This window comes from Scyliorhinus canicula, chromosome 14 (genome assembly GCF_902713615.1).
Source record: "Scyliorhinus canicula chromosome 14, sScyCan1.1, whole genome shotgun sequence".
In the NCBI taxonomy this organism is placed as follows: Eukaryota; Metazoa; Chordata; class Chondrichthyes; order Carcharhiniformes; family Scyliorhinidae; genus Scyliorhinus; species Scyliorhinus canicula.
Genome location: NC_052159.1, coordinates 44,433,819 through 44,452,292, shown reverse-complemented (window position 1 = coordinate 44,452,292; position 18,474 = coordinate 44,433,819). Strand labels below are relative to the sequence as shown.

The window sequence follows — 18,474 nt, the reverse complement described above, 5'->3', positions numbered from 1 at the left end:
AGGTGTCTTGAGTTCCTGTGCCATCGCTAGTTCCAGATCTTTGTCAGTTCGCCCAAGGTCGCTAGTCTGTCCCCTATGTAGAAGTCCCTGACTGTTGGCGTCCCCCTGTACGGTCCCCATTTTGTGAAGGTAGTGTTGAACGTGGCTGGTGGGAATTTGTGGTTTTCGCAGATGGGGGCCATGGGGGACAGCTCGGTTAGACCGAAATGCTGCCTCATCTGGTTCCATGCCTTTAGTGTGACTACCACCACTGGGCAGGATGTGTATTTTAGAGAGGGGGGGTGGGAGCGCCGCCATGACGAGGGCCCGGAGGGTTGTTCCCTGGCAGGAGGACTCTTCCATTCTCACCCGTTCCATATTGGTTCACTTATCCATCCCCTGACCGTCTCTGCCGCAGCTGCCCAGTGATAGTATTTTAGATTCGGCAGAGCCAGACCGCCCATATTTTTCCTCCTTTGCAAAGTTGATTTAGGGATCCTGTGGTTCTTACCCCCGCACTCCATGATTATTTTGTATGTTATTGGGGGTAAAGATTGGTGTGAACCTGAACAGGAAGTTGACGCTTGGCAGGACGTTCGTTTGATCATCTGCACTCTCCCCACCAGGGAGAGCGGGAGTGCATCCCATTTCTGCAGGTCCTTTTTTAAAAATAAATTTAGAGTACCCAATTATTTTTTTTCCAAGAAGGGGCAATTTTGATGTGGCCAATCCACCTAACTTGCACATCTTTGGGTTGTGGGGGTGAAACCCACGCAGACATGGGGAGAATGTGCAAACTCATCACGGACAGTGACCCAGAGCCGGGATTCGAACCCGGGTCCTCAGCGCCGTCGGCAGCAATGCTAACCACTGTGCCACCGTGTTGCCCTATGCAGGTCCTTTTTAGCTTCCTCCGCCACACTGGTCAGATTCCACTTGGGGATCCGTGTCCAGTCATGGACTATCTGGATCCCCAGGTAGCAGAATTTGTTTTGGGCCAGTTTTAATGGAAGTCCTTCCAGCTCTGTTCCTCCCCCATACGGGTTCACCGGGAATGCCTCGCTGTTGCCCAGGTTGAGTTTGTAGCCCGAGAAGCTTACAAACCCTTCCAGGAGCCTCATGATTGCTTAGAAGCCATTCTGTGGATCCGAGACATAGAGGAGCAGGTCATCCACATAGAATGGAACTCTGTACTCTCTGCCTCCTCTTTGGATGCCCTTCCAGCTTTTTGCGTCTCTCCGAGCGATCGCCAGGGTTTCAATTGCTGGAGCAAACAGGAGCGGGGACAGTGAGCATCCCTACCATGTGCCTCTGTGCAGCTGGAGGTATTCAGAGCTGGTGGTGTTGGTCCGAACGCTGCTTTGGGGGCATTGTATAGAACTCTGCTCCTAGCCCAAACCGCTCCAGTACCCCAAAGGGGCCGTTCCACTCGTTTTCTGTCTAGGGCCTTTTCTGCATCTAGGGAGATGATCACCTCTGGTTTCTGTCACCGCGTTCCTGCGGGGTCAACCATACTTGGCTGGTGGACGCCCCCCTGCATTCCGGGGTTTCCCTTTGTTAAGGGGCCGTCCAAAATAGCTGCGGTCGCCATTCTCACCATGAGGCCGGGCCCGTGCGCTCTGGGGTTTGTTTCCCTTTGTCCAAGGGGCACCCAACATGGCCGCCAACTGTGTGCACTCCTGCACTCCGGAGTTTCCCTTTGTTTAGGGACCTTCCAAAGTGGCTGCTTGCAGTGCCACCATGGTTCCTCGGCCTGCTAAACCCAAACCGAGAACCAACTTTAATTTTTCCCATTCTGTATCCTACTTTCCCCCCACCTCCAATGCGTCTCCCTTCCTGGGGCTGGTCTAGTCTCTAGCTTATGCCCGCTGTCTATCTGCTTTCTCTGTCTATGCCCTCACCTGCATTTGCCTGTCCCCTCTCTCCTGTGACCCAGTCTTTTTGATCAGAAAAAGGCAGTACAGTCCCGTGCATACATTGTAACTGTTTATTAAGTTTCTGTTTCTTTAGCGATCTTCCTCCGATCCACCTTCATCGCTGCCTTGCCTGACCCTTGTCTAGGCTGTTGGCCAGCACCAAATGATGTGCCTCTGTCAGGGTATTGAAGTAGTCCTCTTTTTTTTTTTTACTGGTATATGACCCAGAGCCTGTCTGGGAATACATGCCAAATCACTCCTCATTTTTGTATAGCGCTGACCTTGCCTGGCCCTGTGTTTTGCCAGGTCTGTCCCAATGTCCTGGTAAATACGGATTCTGTGTCCATCCTATGTGCTTGCTCTAGTTTGTCTTGCCCACCGCAGGAACCTCCCCGGTCCTGATATTGGTGCATCTTCACGATGATCGCTCTCGGCCACTCCCCCGTCTTTGGCTCCGGTCTGAGCCCTGTCGTGATCTGGGGGTTGGGGAAGTTGGCTCTCCCGACTAGGTTGCCCAGCATTTGGGCGATGTATTCTGCCTGGTCTCTACCTTCGATTCCTTTTGGCAGGCTCACAATCCGAACATTCTGTCATTGCGACCTGTTCTCCTGGTCCTCAACTTTTCCCTTTTAAGGTCCCTTGGGCTGCCACCAATCTTTTGACTTCTGCTTTCAGAGCGCCATTCCTGATGCCGAGGCTGGTCCGCCGAGGCTCTCTCCAGGTCATGGATCGTCTCCTCCTGCGCCTCCACATTCTTCCCCAACCCATTGATTGTTTTTTGTAAGATGACCATGCCAGCTCCTTCTTGAGGAAGGTCTTCCAACAGTCTCCAGGTGGTGAGGGGGAGGCTGATGTTCGGGTTGATGGTCTCCCCCTCTTGGGTGGCTGGGACTCCCTCACCTCGTGGAACCGCCGGTTTGTCCACTTGCTGTTCGTGGCCCTTTCTGTCACTCCTGCCGTCCATTCGACCCCTCGAGCTCCTGTTTGAGGTTGTTTTCTTTCCTCCGGTCAGGTTGATTTGCTTTCGATTTTTTGGTAAAATTCACCTAAAAGTGCCGATTTGGTTCTGGTTGGGAGGAGAGCCATCTGATGTGCGTCCGCACAGTACATCCGTCACTGGAATTCTTACAAGCCCAATTAATTACCAATGTTAGGGTGAAACTACATTCAACTGCTAGTAATTCATTAGACAGACACACACAATGGAATTCATGGGTCTTGTCTCTTACATGGTTGCTCTGGCATTCATCTGCTGTTTAGATAAACAGTTCTGTTTTCCAGTTATGTAATCATAACATGTTTGTGGCAATGTTTCAGCATTCGACTTGACAAAGACGATGTTTGTATTTGTTTGACCATTAATTATATTTCTGATTTTAACTGAATATTTTCTCAAATCCTTTTTAGTGTGTCTTTCCCTTGGGATGTAAACCATTGAGTGAGATCCTCATTTCACCCACCTTACCTCGACCATCAGTTGTGAAGAGCACATGTGGATCCGATTCATTAGTTCCACTATGTAAACAGAATGTAAAACGACAGAAAACTTCTAATTGTAATAATAAAGACATTTGGAATGGTTCCAGTGATGCACCCAAGGATACTGCATTTAAGCAATTTGGAACTAGCTTAAATAGAATCGACAGTATTGTCCCTTGTTCCGAAAATGGAAGCAATCATAAGTCAGTTAATTCAAGTGAAAGAAATGGCATGGTTGTCCCAGACAAGTCAATCCTTGTGGTACCTAGTCAATTATGTGGTAAGAGAAAGGAGCCACCAACCGAATTTGATCAGGCTAGATTGGAAGTTCCACATGAGGTTGAACAGTTCTATCTTCAGTGGAGGAACATGTCTGCTCTCTGCTGGCTAGACTGCATATTGACAACTTTGGTCCACTTGAAAGTGATAAGAGAAGTCGTACCTAATCTAGGAACAGAAATGGAATCTCCAGTTAAGAAACTATGCACCGAATATGATCGGGCATGCACACTAGTATCCAACTGCCAAATTAATAGCAAAGGTAGGAGCTGATATCTGGTGTTCTATATTACATTATAGTACAGAAGCATCTAATTTATGTATGTGAACTGATATTTTGCATTGCTGTTTACTTGTCACCACTTGCTTTGAAATGCTAATCCTGTCCATGAAAATTCCTGTCACTATCTGCGCCCCATGCCAACAAAACCTAAATCTCTGATCATCCTTTTTTGGGGAACAGAGAAGAGTTATGTTTAAAATAAGCCTTTAAACTCTTCATCACAATTAAGTACAATATAGAGATTTATATTTATGTCAATGCATTTTTACTAAAGATGGTGTTTTTAGAATTCTGTTGAGTGCCATTCTTTGAGAAGTGGTTAAGCAATCTTATCTTGAGTCAGAATGCTATGGATAAAAAGCTGTTTCTGGGGATCGGTACAAAATCTAGATTGACACTTTGGTAATTAAACGAGGAAGTGTTGCCCAATTCTAATTCCGAAATTGTCTGTTTGATTGTTTGGCAGATCGAGATTGAGACTTTTTCATTAAAAGTAAATATTTTTTTAAAAATCCAATTAAGGGGTAATTTAGCGTGGCCAATTCACCTAGCCTGCACATCTTTGGGTTATGGGAGGGCAGCACGGTGGCGCAGTGGTTAGCACTGCTGTCTCACTGTGCCAAGGTCCCAGTGATCCCGGCTCTGGGTCACTGTCCGTGTGGAGTTTGCACATTCTCCCCATGTTTGCGTGGGTTTCGCCCCCACAACCCAAAGATGTGCAGGCTAGGTGGATTGAACACTAAATTGTCCCTTAATTGGAAAAAATGATTGGGTTCTCTAAATCTATTTTTAAAAATCTTTGGGTTGTGGGGTTGAGACCCACATAGACACGGGGAGAATATGCAAACTCCACACGGACAGTGACCCTGGATCGAACCCGGGATCTTCGGTGCCGTGAGACAGCAGTGCTAGCCACGGTGCCACCCTTACTTTAATATAAATCTTGGGTTCAGCCTGAGACAAAGCAGCCAAAGGAACATGAAACTTTTTTTAAATTTAGAGTACCTTCATTTTTTCCAATTATGGGGCAATTTAGCGTGGCCAATCTGCCTACCCTGCACATCTTTTGGGTTGTGGGGGTGAAACCCACGCGAACACGGGGAACTTGAAACTTAAATGCAGAATTTGATATTTTAAAAAACATTTTATTTCATTGTTTTTCAATTTCTGAAGTACAAAATAGAAAAATAAACAAATTTTCATGCATCAAGCAGAAAAATAAAACGGCCCTTTACAAAACCTAAATTCCCCCCCCCCCCACACTTTTTATCAACTGATGGTGACCAATTCCTTTAAATAAACAATAAAAGGCTAACATCTCCAATTAGAATCCCTTGACTTCTCCCCTCACAGTATGCTGAACTATCTCAATGTTTGAGCTCCCATTAGATCCCCCGGCCATACCGAGGCACTGGGTGGAGATGGAGACCTCCATTCCAGCAGAATTCTCCACTGGGTAATCGGTGAGGTGAAGGCCAGAATATCTGTCCCACACCCGTCAGCACCTCCGACAAGTCCAACACCCCAAATAAGGCCAGTAGAGGACAGAGGTCCAACTCAATCTTCAGAATCGGCAACGTGCTGAACAAGGCGACCCCAAAAACCCAAGTGCTTGGGACAAGACTTTAACATGTGCACATAATTAACCAGACCGCCTGAACAACACTCCACCCCTAAAACAAAGACTCATTCTAGACTTGGTGTGCGCTAAGCACTACATTAAGCTGGTCTCTCTCTCTCTCTCTCTCTCTCTCTCTCTTTCTCTCTCTCTCTCTCTCTCTCTCTCTCTCTCTCTCTCTCTCTCTTTCTCTCTCTTTTCTCCCCACCCCCCCAAACATGGCATCTAATCTCGCTGGCTCGGATACATGATTCAACAGATGGGAGCCACCTTTGACACTGACCCCAGAATATAATGTTGTGAAATTTTCTCCATATCTTCAAAGTGGAAACAACCACTGGATTTGATTTCTGTCTGTGAGAACTGGAGCATGACCGTACCTAATGTCCCCGACCAGATCCCCTACATGACCTTGATTCTACCTGCACCCAAGTAGCCCACGGATCACTACATCAACCCAACACCCTCTGCATTAGCTGCCCAATAATTAAAATTTCAGGTTTGGTAACTATTGTCTATCCCTTTTGAAGGACTGTCTTATGAATTCTCCGGATTATATCAACTTCTCGACCCTCGCAAATAAAAAAACATTTGGGAAGGAAAACTGGCAGTTCCATTCTGTCATGCATAGTGAGCACTGGAGCCGTCACATAAAGTAAACGCTCAAGAGCAAACGGATACACCCAATGCACCACCCTCATCTAAATCTCCCCTTCCACTTGGCCCCGAAGCCCTCAAAGTGATGGCCAAAGGCTCAATTGCCAGTGCAAGCAAGAGGGTGGCGGGGAGACATGGGGCACCCCTGTCTTGTTCCCCTATTTAATTGAAAGTACCCTGAGCTTGTGATGTTGGTGCGAACATTAGCCCAAGGAGACTTGTATAACAGGCATATCCATGACACAAACTTGGGGTCAGCAGAACCTCTCCAATACCTCAAAAAAGGTACTTCCATTCTAGTCCCCTTCAGAAATGTTACCCACCAAAGTCTGGGCACCTCTCTAGCCTCCCAATCCATATATGCTTTGTGCAATATAGAACCATAGAATTTACAGTGTAGAAAGAGGCCATTCAGCCATCGAGTCTGCACCGGCCCTTGGAAAGAGCACCCTATCTAAGCCCACACCTCCACCCTATCCTTGTAGCCCAGTAACCCCACTGAAACGTTTTGACACTGAGGGCAATTTAGCATAGCCAATCCACCTAACCACATCTTTGGACTGTGGGAGGAAACCGGAGCACCCGGAGGAAACCCACGCAGACACGGGGAGAAAGTGCAAACTCCGCCTGGGACCCTGGAGCTGTGAAGCAACTGTACTAACCATGGTGCTACCGTGCCCCCCCTATATACAGTGGGAATGTAATCTCCCCTCTAATCACCGCTTTCAAGGCGTTCACGGATTGGAGGGCAAGACCAACCCATTCCCATTAAACCCCACTTACCCATTTATAACCTTTGATATCCGTCCACAAAACCCATGTCCGCTAATAATCCAGCCTCCATGCTGGGGGCTTTCTTTCCTTACACCCAGGGTGCATAAACTGCTATGGATCTTCCCCCCCCGGACCTCTAATGTTCCAAGTAACTAGTCTAATCAGCGGTCTCTCAGCAAACCCCCCCCCCCCTAACAAAACAGTAATATTCACCGTGAGGAATTACCCAGTCCTTACTCCAAATTCCTCGACCCAATGCCAACCTAAGATGGCCGCCCAAATCGCCCATATGGTGAGACAGAGAACCCCCTGCCACCATTGGCACCCATACCTTTTTTAAAAAATAAATAAATAAATTTAGAGTACCCAATTCATTTTTTCCAATTAAGGGGCAATTTAGCGTGGCCAATCCACCTACCCTGCACATCTTTGGGTTGTGGGGGCGAAACCCACGCAGACACGGGGAGAATGTGCAAACTCCACACGGACAGTGACCCAGGGCCGGGATCGAACCTGGGACCTCGGCGCCGTGAGGCCGCAGGGCTAACCGACTGCGCCACCGTGCTGCCCATTGGCACCCATACCTACCTCCCCCGCCCCGCTTTAAAAAAAAATAATCTGCAGACTGCCTATTGAAGAACATTACCCCCTCTTCGCCAACCCCTTCCGCCTACTAAACAAACGTACTAGGCTCATTGAAACCCGTCTAAACAGGTCCAACAAGCCACAAACCCCTGTCCTCCCCTCCCGGGTCAGTATACAGGCCCAAAAAAAAAGAAAGGCTCTGCCGCCTGCATCGCTGCAAAAGAATAACAGAAATCAAAGGACTTGCGATTCTCAACATCCCACCGTGGGCCATGTATGTTCCATAATGCTGCCTTCACCATTACCTCCGACTACATTGACCCTCATCTGTTCCCAAACAACATATACACTGGACACTCCCCGCCTCCCTCCAACACAGAACAAGAAACCCCAAATAACCAGAAATGTATACAAAATACTGAAATATCCCCAAGCAAACCCTTCCCACCCACACCCATTAATTAAAGTCCCATTCAAACCCTTTCAATTTAAGTCCATGTCCTTGTCCCTTGACAAAAGCCTCCTATGTATTGCGAAAGTGATTTTTCAAGTTATAAGTAACTCCACCTCGCTGAGTACACCACTCCAAAACACTGTACTCTCGTATTATGTCGATTTCACCTTATTAAAGACTGCACACCTCTTTGCTAGCTCTGCCCTGGCATCCTGGTAAATGCAGATGTTACTTTCTTCTCACTCCTCAGCAAATTCGCAAACATCTGGGGAAAATACGCAGTTGACCTCGGGCCCTCCGGCAGCCCCATGATACTGTCTCCTCAACCTGTTCTCCAGGTCCTTGACCTTCGCCCTCGGGCTTGTGTTTATCTCCTCCACTAGTAGCATCTCTACTTCCAATGAGGCAATTTGGTTGCTATGCTGCAACAAGATCACCTCCACACCTTCAGCACCTCTCCATGCTCTTTCGGAGACTCCAAAGTTTTTTCTCACTTCTCCCATATCGGGCCAAGCGCCACCTCAATAGACATTTTGAGGGTTTCCATAATCTCCCTTCCTTGACTTTCAAAATGTTTATCTAATTTGAAAACCAAAAATTTAGAGTACCCAATTATTTTTGTTTCCAATTAAGGGGCAATTTAGCGTGGCCAATCCACCTAACCTGCACATCTTTGGGTTCTGGGGGTGAAACCCAAGCAGACACGGGGAGAATGTGTAAACTCCACGCAGCCAGTGACCCAGGGCCGCGATTCGAACCTGGGTCCTCAGTGCTAACCACTGCGCCACTTGCCGCCCTTTTATCTAATTTTTTTTAGTTGTGTGCCATTACCCTGGTCACTGGTGGGAGTGGCCACATCCGCCAAGATCATCTCCACCATCTTCCTTCCTGTTGAGCCTCACACACTCTGGCTCCATTGAAGGACTACCACTTGTATCCTTATTTCCAGCAGCCTTTTTTGTGACCTTTGACATACTTTCGTCGATCAGTGCCTTGTATCATTTGATGTGCTTGATTTGACCACCAAAATCCCCTGGGAACCAGGCAGAAAAAACTAAATAACAACGACCCTGGCAGGAGCGACCTTGTGTGACCTTCTCCTACATGCCACCACTGGAAGCCTGACCGTAACTCTATTGTAAAGTCAGAAATGAGAATGTTGGCTGATGCATAATGACCAACCTCATTCATTTTTTTTTTTCATTTATAAATTTAGTATACCAAATTCATTTTTTCCAATTAAGAGGCAATTTAGCGTGGTCAATCCACCTAGCCTGCTCATCTTTGGATTTTGGGGGGAAGCCCACGCAAACACAGGGAGAATATGCAAACTCCACACAGACAGTGACCCAGAGCCAGGTTCAAACCTGGGACCTCAACGCCGTGAGGCTGCAGGGCTAACCCACTGCACCACCGTGTTGCCCTCGACCAACCTCATTCATGACTTCTCTGATACTGAAGGAGTCCATGTCCATATGCAGCAACACTTGGTCATATTCAGGCTTGGGCTGATAAGTAGCAAGTAACATTTATGCCACAGAAGTGCCATTTCCAGCAAGAGAGTATTTAACCATTGGCCTTTGACATACACTGGCGTTACCACTGCTGAATCCCTGCTACCATTGACTAGAAACTGAACTGGACCAACCACAAAAATACTGTGGCTACAAGAGCAGGCTAAGCTGAGAATGCTGCAGAGAAATTCCCCTTTTGACTCCCCAAAGCTTATCCACCATTTGCAAGACTCCACCATTTACAAGATGCAAGTCGCGAGTGATGCAACTTGCCTGAAGTAGTGTAGCTCTGTCAAATTCAAGAAATCCGACAGCATCCAGGACACAGCAGCTTGCTTGATTGCACCTCATCCACCACCTTCATCATTCACTCCCTCCACTACTAACGCATAGGAGCAGCAGTGTGTGCTATCTACAAGATGCACTGTAGCAATTCAACAAGGCTCCTTAGATGGCACCTTCCCAAACCCATGACCACTACCATCTAGAAGGACAAGGACAGAAGCCGCCACCACTTGCAAGTTCCCTTCCCAAGTTGCACACCATCCTGACTTGGAAATATACTGCCGTTTCTTCACTGTCGTTGGGTCAAAATCCTGGAACGCTCTATAACAGCTCTGTGGGTGTAACTGCAACGTTTCAAGAAGGCAGCTCACCACCACCTTCTCAGGGCGATTATAGGTGGGCAATAAATGCTGGCCGAGCCAACAAATTCCTCCCCCCATTAACCAAGGGAAAAAAACACATAGTGATAGTTCATTTAAGATTTAGGAGTGCTTTTTATAAATGGATATGTATATTGAAACAGCAGAAGGAGGGGTGGCTCACTGGGAGCAAGGAACATGAGTGATTTAAACTGTCTAGTTGATGAATTAGAGTTGGATAAGTAAGGTGGATAGTTATTCTGGAGGGTAGGCTTGAGCAAAACGAGGATGTTGTGGAGAAGGGTAATTCCCAGAAAGATGAAAAGCAGTTGGTCTGCAGGAGTAAGATAACGGTAGACTGAAAAATGTTAAGTCAATGAATGGTGTTTTTGACAGAAGTAGTTTTACTGTTGTCCAGTTGAAGATATAAAACAAAATGAATGGAAGGGAAAAATGGTCCCAGTTGAAATCTGATTGGTTAATTTTGTTGCATTATTTAAATCTTGCCACCAGAATTTAAGGTGCTAAATTGATAAACTTTGCCCCACCCATTGCCTGTTGCTTCTCCAATTCCCTAAGGTGGTATGAAATTCTCTCCCATCATTCTCTCTGGAGATACCACTGCTAAATCCTGTACCTCTGGATTTACCCCTCTGTTCCAGTTTCCAAAGCTAGCACTCGGCACTTGGACCTCCTTCTTGAACCTTACCTGTGGTTCACAGATTCTGACCCCCAATACGTTCAGTTGACGGGGCCACTTTTCAAGGTAATTTTATAATCCAACTTCCTGCTACCAGATTTACAAATTGCCTCTCCTGACCCTTCCAGGATTCCACAGCGACGTAACACTACACCCAGCCATCTTTCCTATGCCTGGCACCCAGTCTTCCACCTCCATACAAGGTAGCATTCTTCTGGTATTTCCAAGTAGATATTGAAAGGAAATATAGGGACGCTTGGCCCCTCAAGCCTGCTGTACCATTTAAGTAGATCATGGCTGACCATCTACCTGCACTATCCCCGTATCCCTTAATGTCATTGGTATCTAGAAATCTATCGACCTCTGATTTGAGCATATTCAATGACTGAGCCTCCACAGCCCTTTTGAGGTCACAAATTCCAAAACTTCACTACTCTCCCACCCTCTGACTGAAGAAATTCCTTCTCAGTCCTAAATGGCCTACCTTTTCTGAGATGTGCCCCCCTGGTTCCAGACTCTGAACTAGGGCTAACCTTCCTCCTGCTAATACCCTGTCGAGCCCTGTAAGAATTTTGTACACTTCAGTAAGATCACCTCTGATATAAACTCGAGAAATACTTGTTTAATCTCAGTCTTTCCTCATCGGACAATCTCGCCATCCCTGAGATTAGCCTGGTGAACCTTTGCTGCACATCCTCTGTGGTCAGCATATCTTTCCTTGGGTAAGGAGTTCAAAACTGCACACAAAATAGTCCAGATGTGCTCTCGCATCCCCTTGCAATAAAGGCTAACATACCACTTGTCTTCCTAATTATTTGATGCAGTGACTTATGATGCAGAACAATCGGGTTCCTTTGGACATCAACACTTCCCAATCTCCATTTAAGACGTACTCTGCATTTCTGTTTGTCCTACCAAAGTGGATAACTTCACATTTCTTACATTATATTCCATCTGCATTGTTTTTTCTCAATCCTTTACCCTGTCTATATCCCCTCGATGCCTCTTTGCACCTTCATCCCAACTCGCTTTCCCACTAATTCATCAGCAAACGTAGAAATATTTGTTCCCCACACCCAAGTCATTGATAAAGATTGAATAGCTAGGACCTAAGCTCTAGGATTGCACGAGCACTGATCCTTGCGGTACCCCACATGCCAACCTGAGAATGATCCATTTATCCCTACTCTATCCCAATTTTTTGTACTTGACGTTCCGCAAGAAAGTCAAGGAACGGTTGCCACCGCCTGAAGAACCCCAGCAAGGACCCTCTCAAGGCAAATTTTATCCTCTCCAAACCTAGAAACCCAGCCATGTCACTCACCCAAGTCTCCACACTTGGGGGTTTCACATCCTCCACGTTAACAAGATCCGTCTCCGGGCTACCAAGGAGGCAAAGACCAGGACCCTGGCCTCTTTCGGCTCCTGGATCTTCTGACACCCCAAATATCGCTTTTCCCATGACTCTTTTTAAAAAAAAAAAAAAAAAATTTTTATTGAAAAATTTTGATTTTATACAACATTGACGCACCTTAGTAAAATACCGAAAATAGCAATAATATTAACAATCATATACATTCGCCCCATCCCCATGAACAGCCCAGCATTTTAACAACAATGCAAATTAACACACTATAAAGTTACAGAATAAATACTACAATAATGTACCCTGACCAAGTTACCTATCTCTGAGCCAGGAAGTCCAGAAAAGGCTGCCATCATTTATCGAACCCTTGTATTGATCCTCTCAGGGCAAATTTGACCTTTTCCAATTTTATAAATCCCGCCATGTCACTGATCCAGGTCTCCACGCTTGGGGGGCCTTGCATCCTTCCATTGTAACAGAATCCTTCGACGGGCTACTAGGGACGCAAAGGCCAGGACACCGGCCTCTTTCGCCTCCTGCACTCCCGGCTCTACCGCAACTCCAAAAATCGCGAGTCCCCACCCTGGTTTGACCCTGGATCCAACCACCCTCGACACCGTCCCCGCCATCCCCTTCCAGAATTCTTCCAGTGCTGGGCATGCCCAGAACATATGGGTGTGGTTCGCTGGACTCCCCGAACATCTGGTGCACCTGTCCACACCCCCAAAGAACCTACTCATCCTAGTCCCGGACATGTGGGCCCGGTGCAGCACCTTAAATTGGATGAGACCAAGCCTCGCACATGAGGAGGAAGAGTTGACTCTCTCCAAGGCCTCCGCCCAAGTCCCGTCCTCTATCTGCTCCCCGAGTTCCTCCTCCCATTTAGCCGTCAGCTCCTCCACTGACGACGACTCCACCTCCTGCATTACCTTATAGATGTCAGACACCTTCCCCTCTCCTACCCACACCCCCGAAAGCACTCTGTCCATCGTCCCCTGCGAGGGCAGCAAAGGGAATCCCTCTACCTGTCGCCTAGCAAACGCCTTTACCTGCAGGTATCTGAACATGTTCCCTTGGGGAAGGCCAAATTTATCTTCCAGTTCCCCCAGGCCCACAAACCTCCCGCCAATAAACAGGTCCCTCAATTTGCTGATGCCCGCCCTTTGCCACCCCCGGAATCCCCCATCCGTGTTCCCCGGGATGAACCGATGGTTGCCACCCAGTGGAGCCTCCATCAAGCCCCCGGTTTCCCCCCGATGCCGTCTCCACTGTCCCCAGATTCTTAGGGTCGCCGCCACCACCGGGCTCGTGGTAAACCTCTTAGGGGAGAGCGGTAACGGCGCTGTTACCATGGCCCCCAGGCTCGTACCTCTACATGACGCCATCTCCATTCTTTTCCACGCCACCCCTCCCCCCTCCATCACCCATTTGCGCACCATTGACATATTGGCTGCCCAATAGTACCCCAGAAGGTTGGGCAGCGCCAGCCCGCCTCTATCCCTTCCTCGCTCCAGGAATACCCTCCTCACTCTCGGAGTCCCATGTGCCCACACACAGCTCAGAATACTGCTGGTCACTCTCCTAAAGAAGGCCCTGGGGATAAAGATGGGCAGGCACTGAAAAAGGAACAAGAACCTCGGAAGCACCGTCATTTTAACGGACTGTACCCTCCCCGCCAACGACAATGGCAGCATGTCCCACCTCCTGAACTCCTCCTCCATCTGATCTACAAGTCTGGTGAAATTATGATTGTGAAGAGTCCCCCAGTCCCTGGCCACCTGCACCCCCAGGTACCTAAAGTTCTCCCCTGCCCGCCTAAGCGGGAGCCTACCAATTCCTTCCTCCTGGACTCCAGGTGCACCACAAACACCTCGCTCTTGCCCAAGTTTAATTTATAACCTGAAAAGGTCCCAAACTCGGCTAGCAACTCCATCACTCCCGGCATCCCTCCCACCGGGTCCGCCACATACAGCAACAGGTCGTCGGCATACAACGACACCCTATGTTCCTCTCCACCTCGCACCAAGCCTCTCCACCTCTCTGAATCTCTCAACGCCATCGCCAGCGGCTCAATTGACAGTGCAAACAACAAGGGGGACAGGGGGCAACCCTGCCTGGTCCCTCGGTAAAGCCGGAAGTACTCCGACCTCCTCCTATTCGTGGCCACGCACGCCATCGGGGCCTCATATAGCAGCCGTACCCATCTAATGAACCCTTCACCAAATCCAAACCTCCCCAACGCCTCCCATAGGTACCCCCACTCCACTCTATCGAAGGCCTTCTCCGCATCCAGCGCCCCCACTATCTCTGCCTCACCCTCAATCGCCGGCATCATGATGACATTCAGCAATCTCCGCACATTCGTGTTCAGCTGCCTTCCCTTCACAAAATCTGTCTGGTCCTCGTGCACAACCCCTGGCACACAGTCCTCTATCCTGGTGGCCAGGATTTTTGCCAGCACCTTCGCATCCACGTTGAGGAGAGATATGGGCCTGGATGAACCACACTGCTGGGGGTCCTTGTCCTTCTTTAAAATTAACGAGATCAGCGCCCGTGACATCGTCGGGGGCAAAGTCCCCCCTCCCCAAGCTTCGTTGAGTGTCTGCACCAGCAAGGTCCACAAACTTTTTATAAAATTCCACCGGGAACCCATCCGGCCCCGGTGCCTTCCCTGACTGCATCTGCCCGATCCCCTTAACTAGCTCCTCCAGCTCAATCGGCGCACCCAGCCCCTCCACCTTCTCCTCCTCCACCTTCGGGAAAGAAAGCCTGTCAAGGAACCTCTCCATTCCCCTCCTCTCCCCCGTTGGTTCCGACCGGTACAGTTCCCCGTAAAAGTCCTTGAAGGCCTCATTCACCTCTACCCCCTTCCGCACCACATTCCCACTCTTGTCTCTCACTCCAGCAATCTCCTTAGCCGCATCCCGCTTACGGAGCTGATGGGCCAGCATCCTACTTGCCTTTTCACCATGTTCGTACACTGCCCCTTGTGCCTTCCTCCACTGTGCCTCCGCCTTTCTAGTGGTCAGCAAATCAAATTTAGCCTGCAGGCTGCGCCTCTCCCCCAACAGTCCCTCCTCTGGTGCCTCTGCATACCTCCTGTCCACCTCCAGCATCTTTCGCTTTTCCCATTACTCTGCTTTACCTGAGTGTCCAATACCTTGGACATAGCCTTTGCAAAGCCTTGTCAGAATTCTTTAAGTGCCAGGCATGCCCAAAACATATGGACATGGTTTGCTGGGCGCCCTGAACACCTCACACACCTGTCGTTCACCCCAAAGAACTTGCTCATTCTTGCTGCTGTCATGTGCGCCCGGTGTACCACCTTAAACTGAATCAAGTGAAGCCTGGCACAAGGTGAGGAGGAATTGACCCTGCCAAGGGCGACCGCCCACAGGCCCTCACCCAGCTCCTCCTCCTATTTGCCCTTCAGCTCCTCCGCCGAGGCCTCCTCCGTCTCCTGCAGCTCCTGGTATATGTCTGATACCTTTCCGTCTCCTACCCACATGCCTGAGACCACCCTCTCCTGTATCCTGTGGGCAGATAGCAGCGGAAATTCCACCACCTGCTTCTTCAAGAAAGCACAGACTTGCAGGTACCTAAAGGTATTCCCTGGGGGCAACCTGAATTTCTCCTTCAGCGCCCTCAGGCTAGCAAAAGTCCCATCTATAAACAAGTCCCCCATCCTTTTGATACCCGCTCTGTGCCAGCTTAGAAATCCTCCGTCCATTGTACCTGGAACGAACCTGTGGTTGTTTCGTATTGGGGTCCAGACTGAGGCCCCTACCTCCCCCCATGCCTTCTCCACTGACCCCAGATCCTCAGTGCCGCCTTTACTCGTGGTGTACCGTGCCGGCGAGAGCGGCAGCAATGCCGTTATCAGTGCCCCCAAGCTAGTATCCCTGCTTCCACGCCCCCACCCCCCACTACCCATTTCCGAATCATGGATATGTTCGCTGCCCAATAATAGCCGCAGAAATTTGGCAGCGCCAGCCCCCTCCCCCCACCCCCCGACTGCGCTCTAAGAACCGTCTTTTAACTCGCGGGGTCTTGTTTGTCCACACAAATCCTGTGATAATCCTGTTCACCCGCTTGAAGAAGGACTTTGGGTTGAGGATAGGAAGACACTGGAAGATGAACAAGAACCTGGGGAGGACCGTCATCTTCACGGACTGCACCCTGCCCGCCAGGGAAAGCGGTAGCATATCCCACCTCTTAAAGTCCCCCTCCATCTGATCCACAAGCCGCGTTAGGTTGAGCTTGTGCAGGGCATCCCAGCTCTTAGCCACACGTATGCCCAAGTAGCGAAAGCTCCTCTCCACCATCTTGAGCGGGAGCTCTCCCAGTCTCTTTTCCTGGCACCTCGCATGAATCACAAAAAGCTCGCTTTTACCGACATTCAACTTATACCACGAGAGATCCCCGAAATCTTTTAGGATCTGCATGACCTCCCCCATCCCCTCCACCGGATCTGAAATATACAGGAGCAGGTCATCCGTGTACAGTGAAACATGATGTTCCTCCCCTCCCCGAACCGGCCCCCCTCCAGTTTCTAGACATCCTCAGTGCCATGGCCTACGGCTCAATTGCCAGGGCAAACAGCAGGGGGGACTGGGGGTACCCCTGCCTCGTTCCTCGATGCAGCCTGAAGTACTCCGACCGTAGTAGGTTTGTGGACACTCGATACTGGGGCCTGATACAGTAATTTGACCCACCCTATGAATTCCTCGCCATATCCAAATCTGCCTAACACTTCCCACAGGTACTCCCACTCCACCCGATCGAAGGCTTTTTCCGCATCCATTGCAGCCACCACTTCTGCATCCCCTCCTTCCGAGGGCATCATGATCACGTTCAAGAGCCTCCGCACATTCGTGTTCAGCTGCCTGTCCTTGACAAACCCCGGCTGGTCCTCATTAATCACCCCTGGGAAACAGTCCTCAATTCTAGTGGCCAGGATCTTGGCCAACAGTTTGGCATCTACATTAAGGAGCGATATCGGCCTGTAGGAGCCACACTGCAACGGGTTCTTATCTCGCTTAACGATGAGCGAGATCAAGGCCCGCGACATCGTCGGGGGACGGGTTCCCCTTTCCTTAGCCTCGTTGAAGGTTCTCAGCAATATCGGGCTCAACAGCTCTGAGAATTTCCTATAGAATTCTACAGGATATCGGTCCGGTCCTGGGGCCTTGCCCGACTGCATACCCTCTAAACCTTTAACCAATTCCTCCAACTCAATCGGGACACCTAATCCCTCTACTAGCTCCTCCTCCACCTTCGGAAACCTCAGTTGGTCCAAGAATTGCTTCATCCCTTCCCTCCAAGGGTTCTGACTCATATAATTTACCATAAAAATTCTTGAACCCCCCCCCCCCCCCCCCCCCCCCCCCCTCCCGGGTTACCAGACAGCGTGATTCCAGATCCGGAATTTTACTCAACATTCGCTTCATAAAGTCCACATCGTCCCAATTCGGGGAATATACGTTAACTAGAACCACCCAGGCCCCCTGTAACTTGCCATTCACCATAATACATCTACCCCCTTTATCTGCCCCCCCCGCTTCAAATGCCACCCGTTTGCTCGCCAAGATTGCAACCCCCTGGTCTTCGCATCCAGCCCCGAGTGAAAGACCTGCCCCACCCATCGCTTCCTCAGCCTAGTTTGATCAGCGAGCTTCAGATGCATTTCTTGTAGCATAGCTACGTCTGCCTTTAGCCCCTTTAAGTGTGAGAACACACGGGCCCTCTTGACCGGCCCATTCAGGCCCCTCGCGTTCCACGTGATCAGCCTGGTCGGAGAGTTAATTAACCCCCCCTAACCCGCCAACTAACCATCCCCTTTTTTGGGCCATCCACGTGTTCGCGTCTCCCGCACACTCCAGCCTCCCAGCCGGAGGCTCCCTGTCCCAACTCCCCCTTTGACTCCGAAAGTTGCTTGTTGCTTCCCCCACAGCCTGCAAAGCAGCATCCCAACCCCCTCGATGCCCCTCTCCCAAGTCAAGCATCTGCTTAACCCCACTCTTTCCCCCCCCCCCCCCGCCCATAAGTCAGCTGACTCAGGCTGACCCCAGCCGCTCCCGCCTCTACCTCCAATCCCACTGTTGGCTCCCTCTACAGGTCTCCAACCTCTTTCCCCCCCCACCCCACCCAAGTGAGGGAGAGAGGCCCCCCCCCCCCTTATTCCCGTGTGTCAAGAAAGAAAAGCTCAAACAAACTTCGGGTGCTA

The 18,474-nt window shown here is 49.5% G+C and overlaps 1 protein-coding gene across 3 annotated transcripts in view; it reads left to right on the top strand.

Annotated features, from left to right (window-relative positions):
- uspl1 (ubiquitin specific peptidase like 1) overlaps positions 1 to 18,474 on the top strand; it is a 59,962-nt gene that overhangs the window by 9,831 nt on the left and 31,657 nt on the right. For all 3 annotated transcript variants that reach the window (XM_038817659.1, XM_038817661.1, XM_038817660.1), the window contains one exon: positions 3,303 to 3,915. In XM_038817659.1, the coding sequence (XP_038673587.1) occupies positions 3,303 to 3,915 (613 nt within the window). The remainder of the gene's footprint in view (positions 1 to 3,302; positions 3,916 to 18,474) is intronic.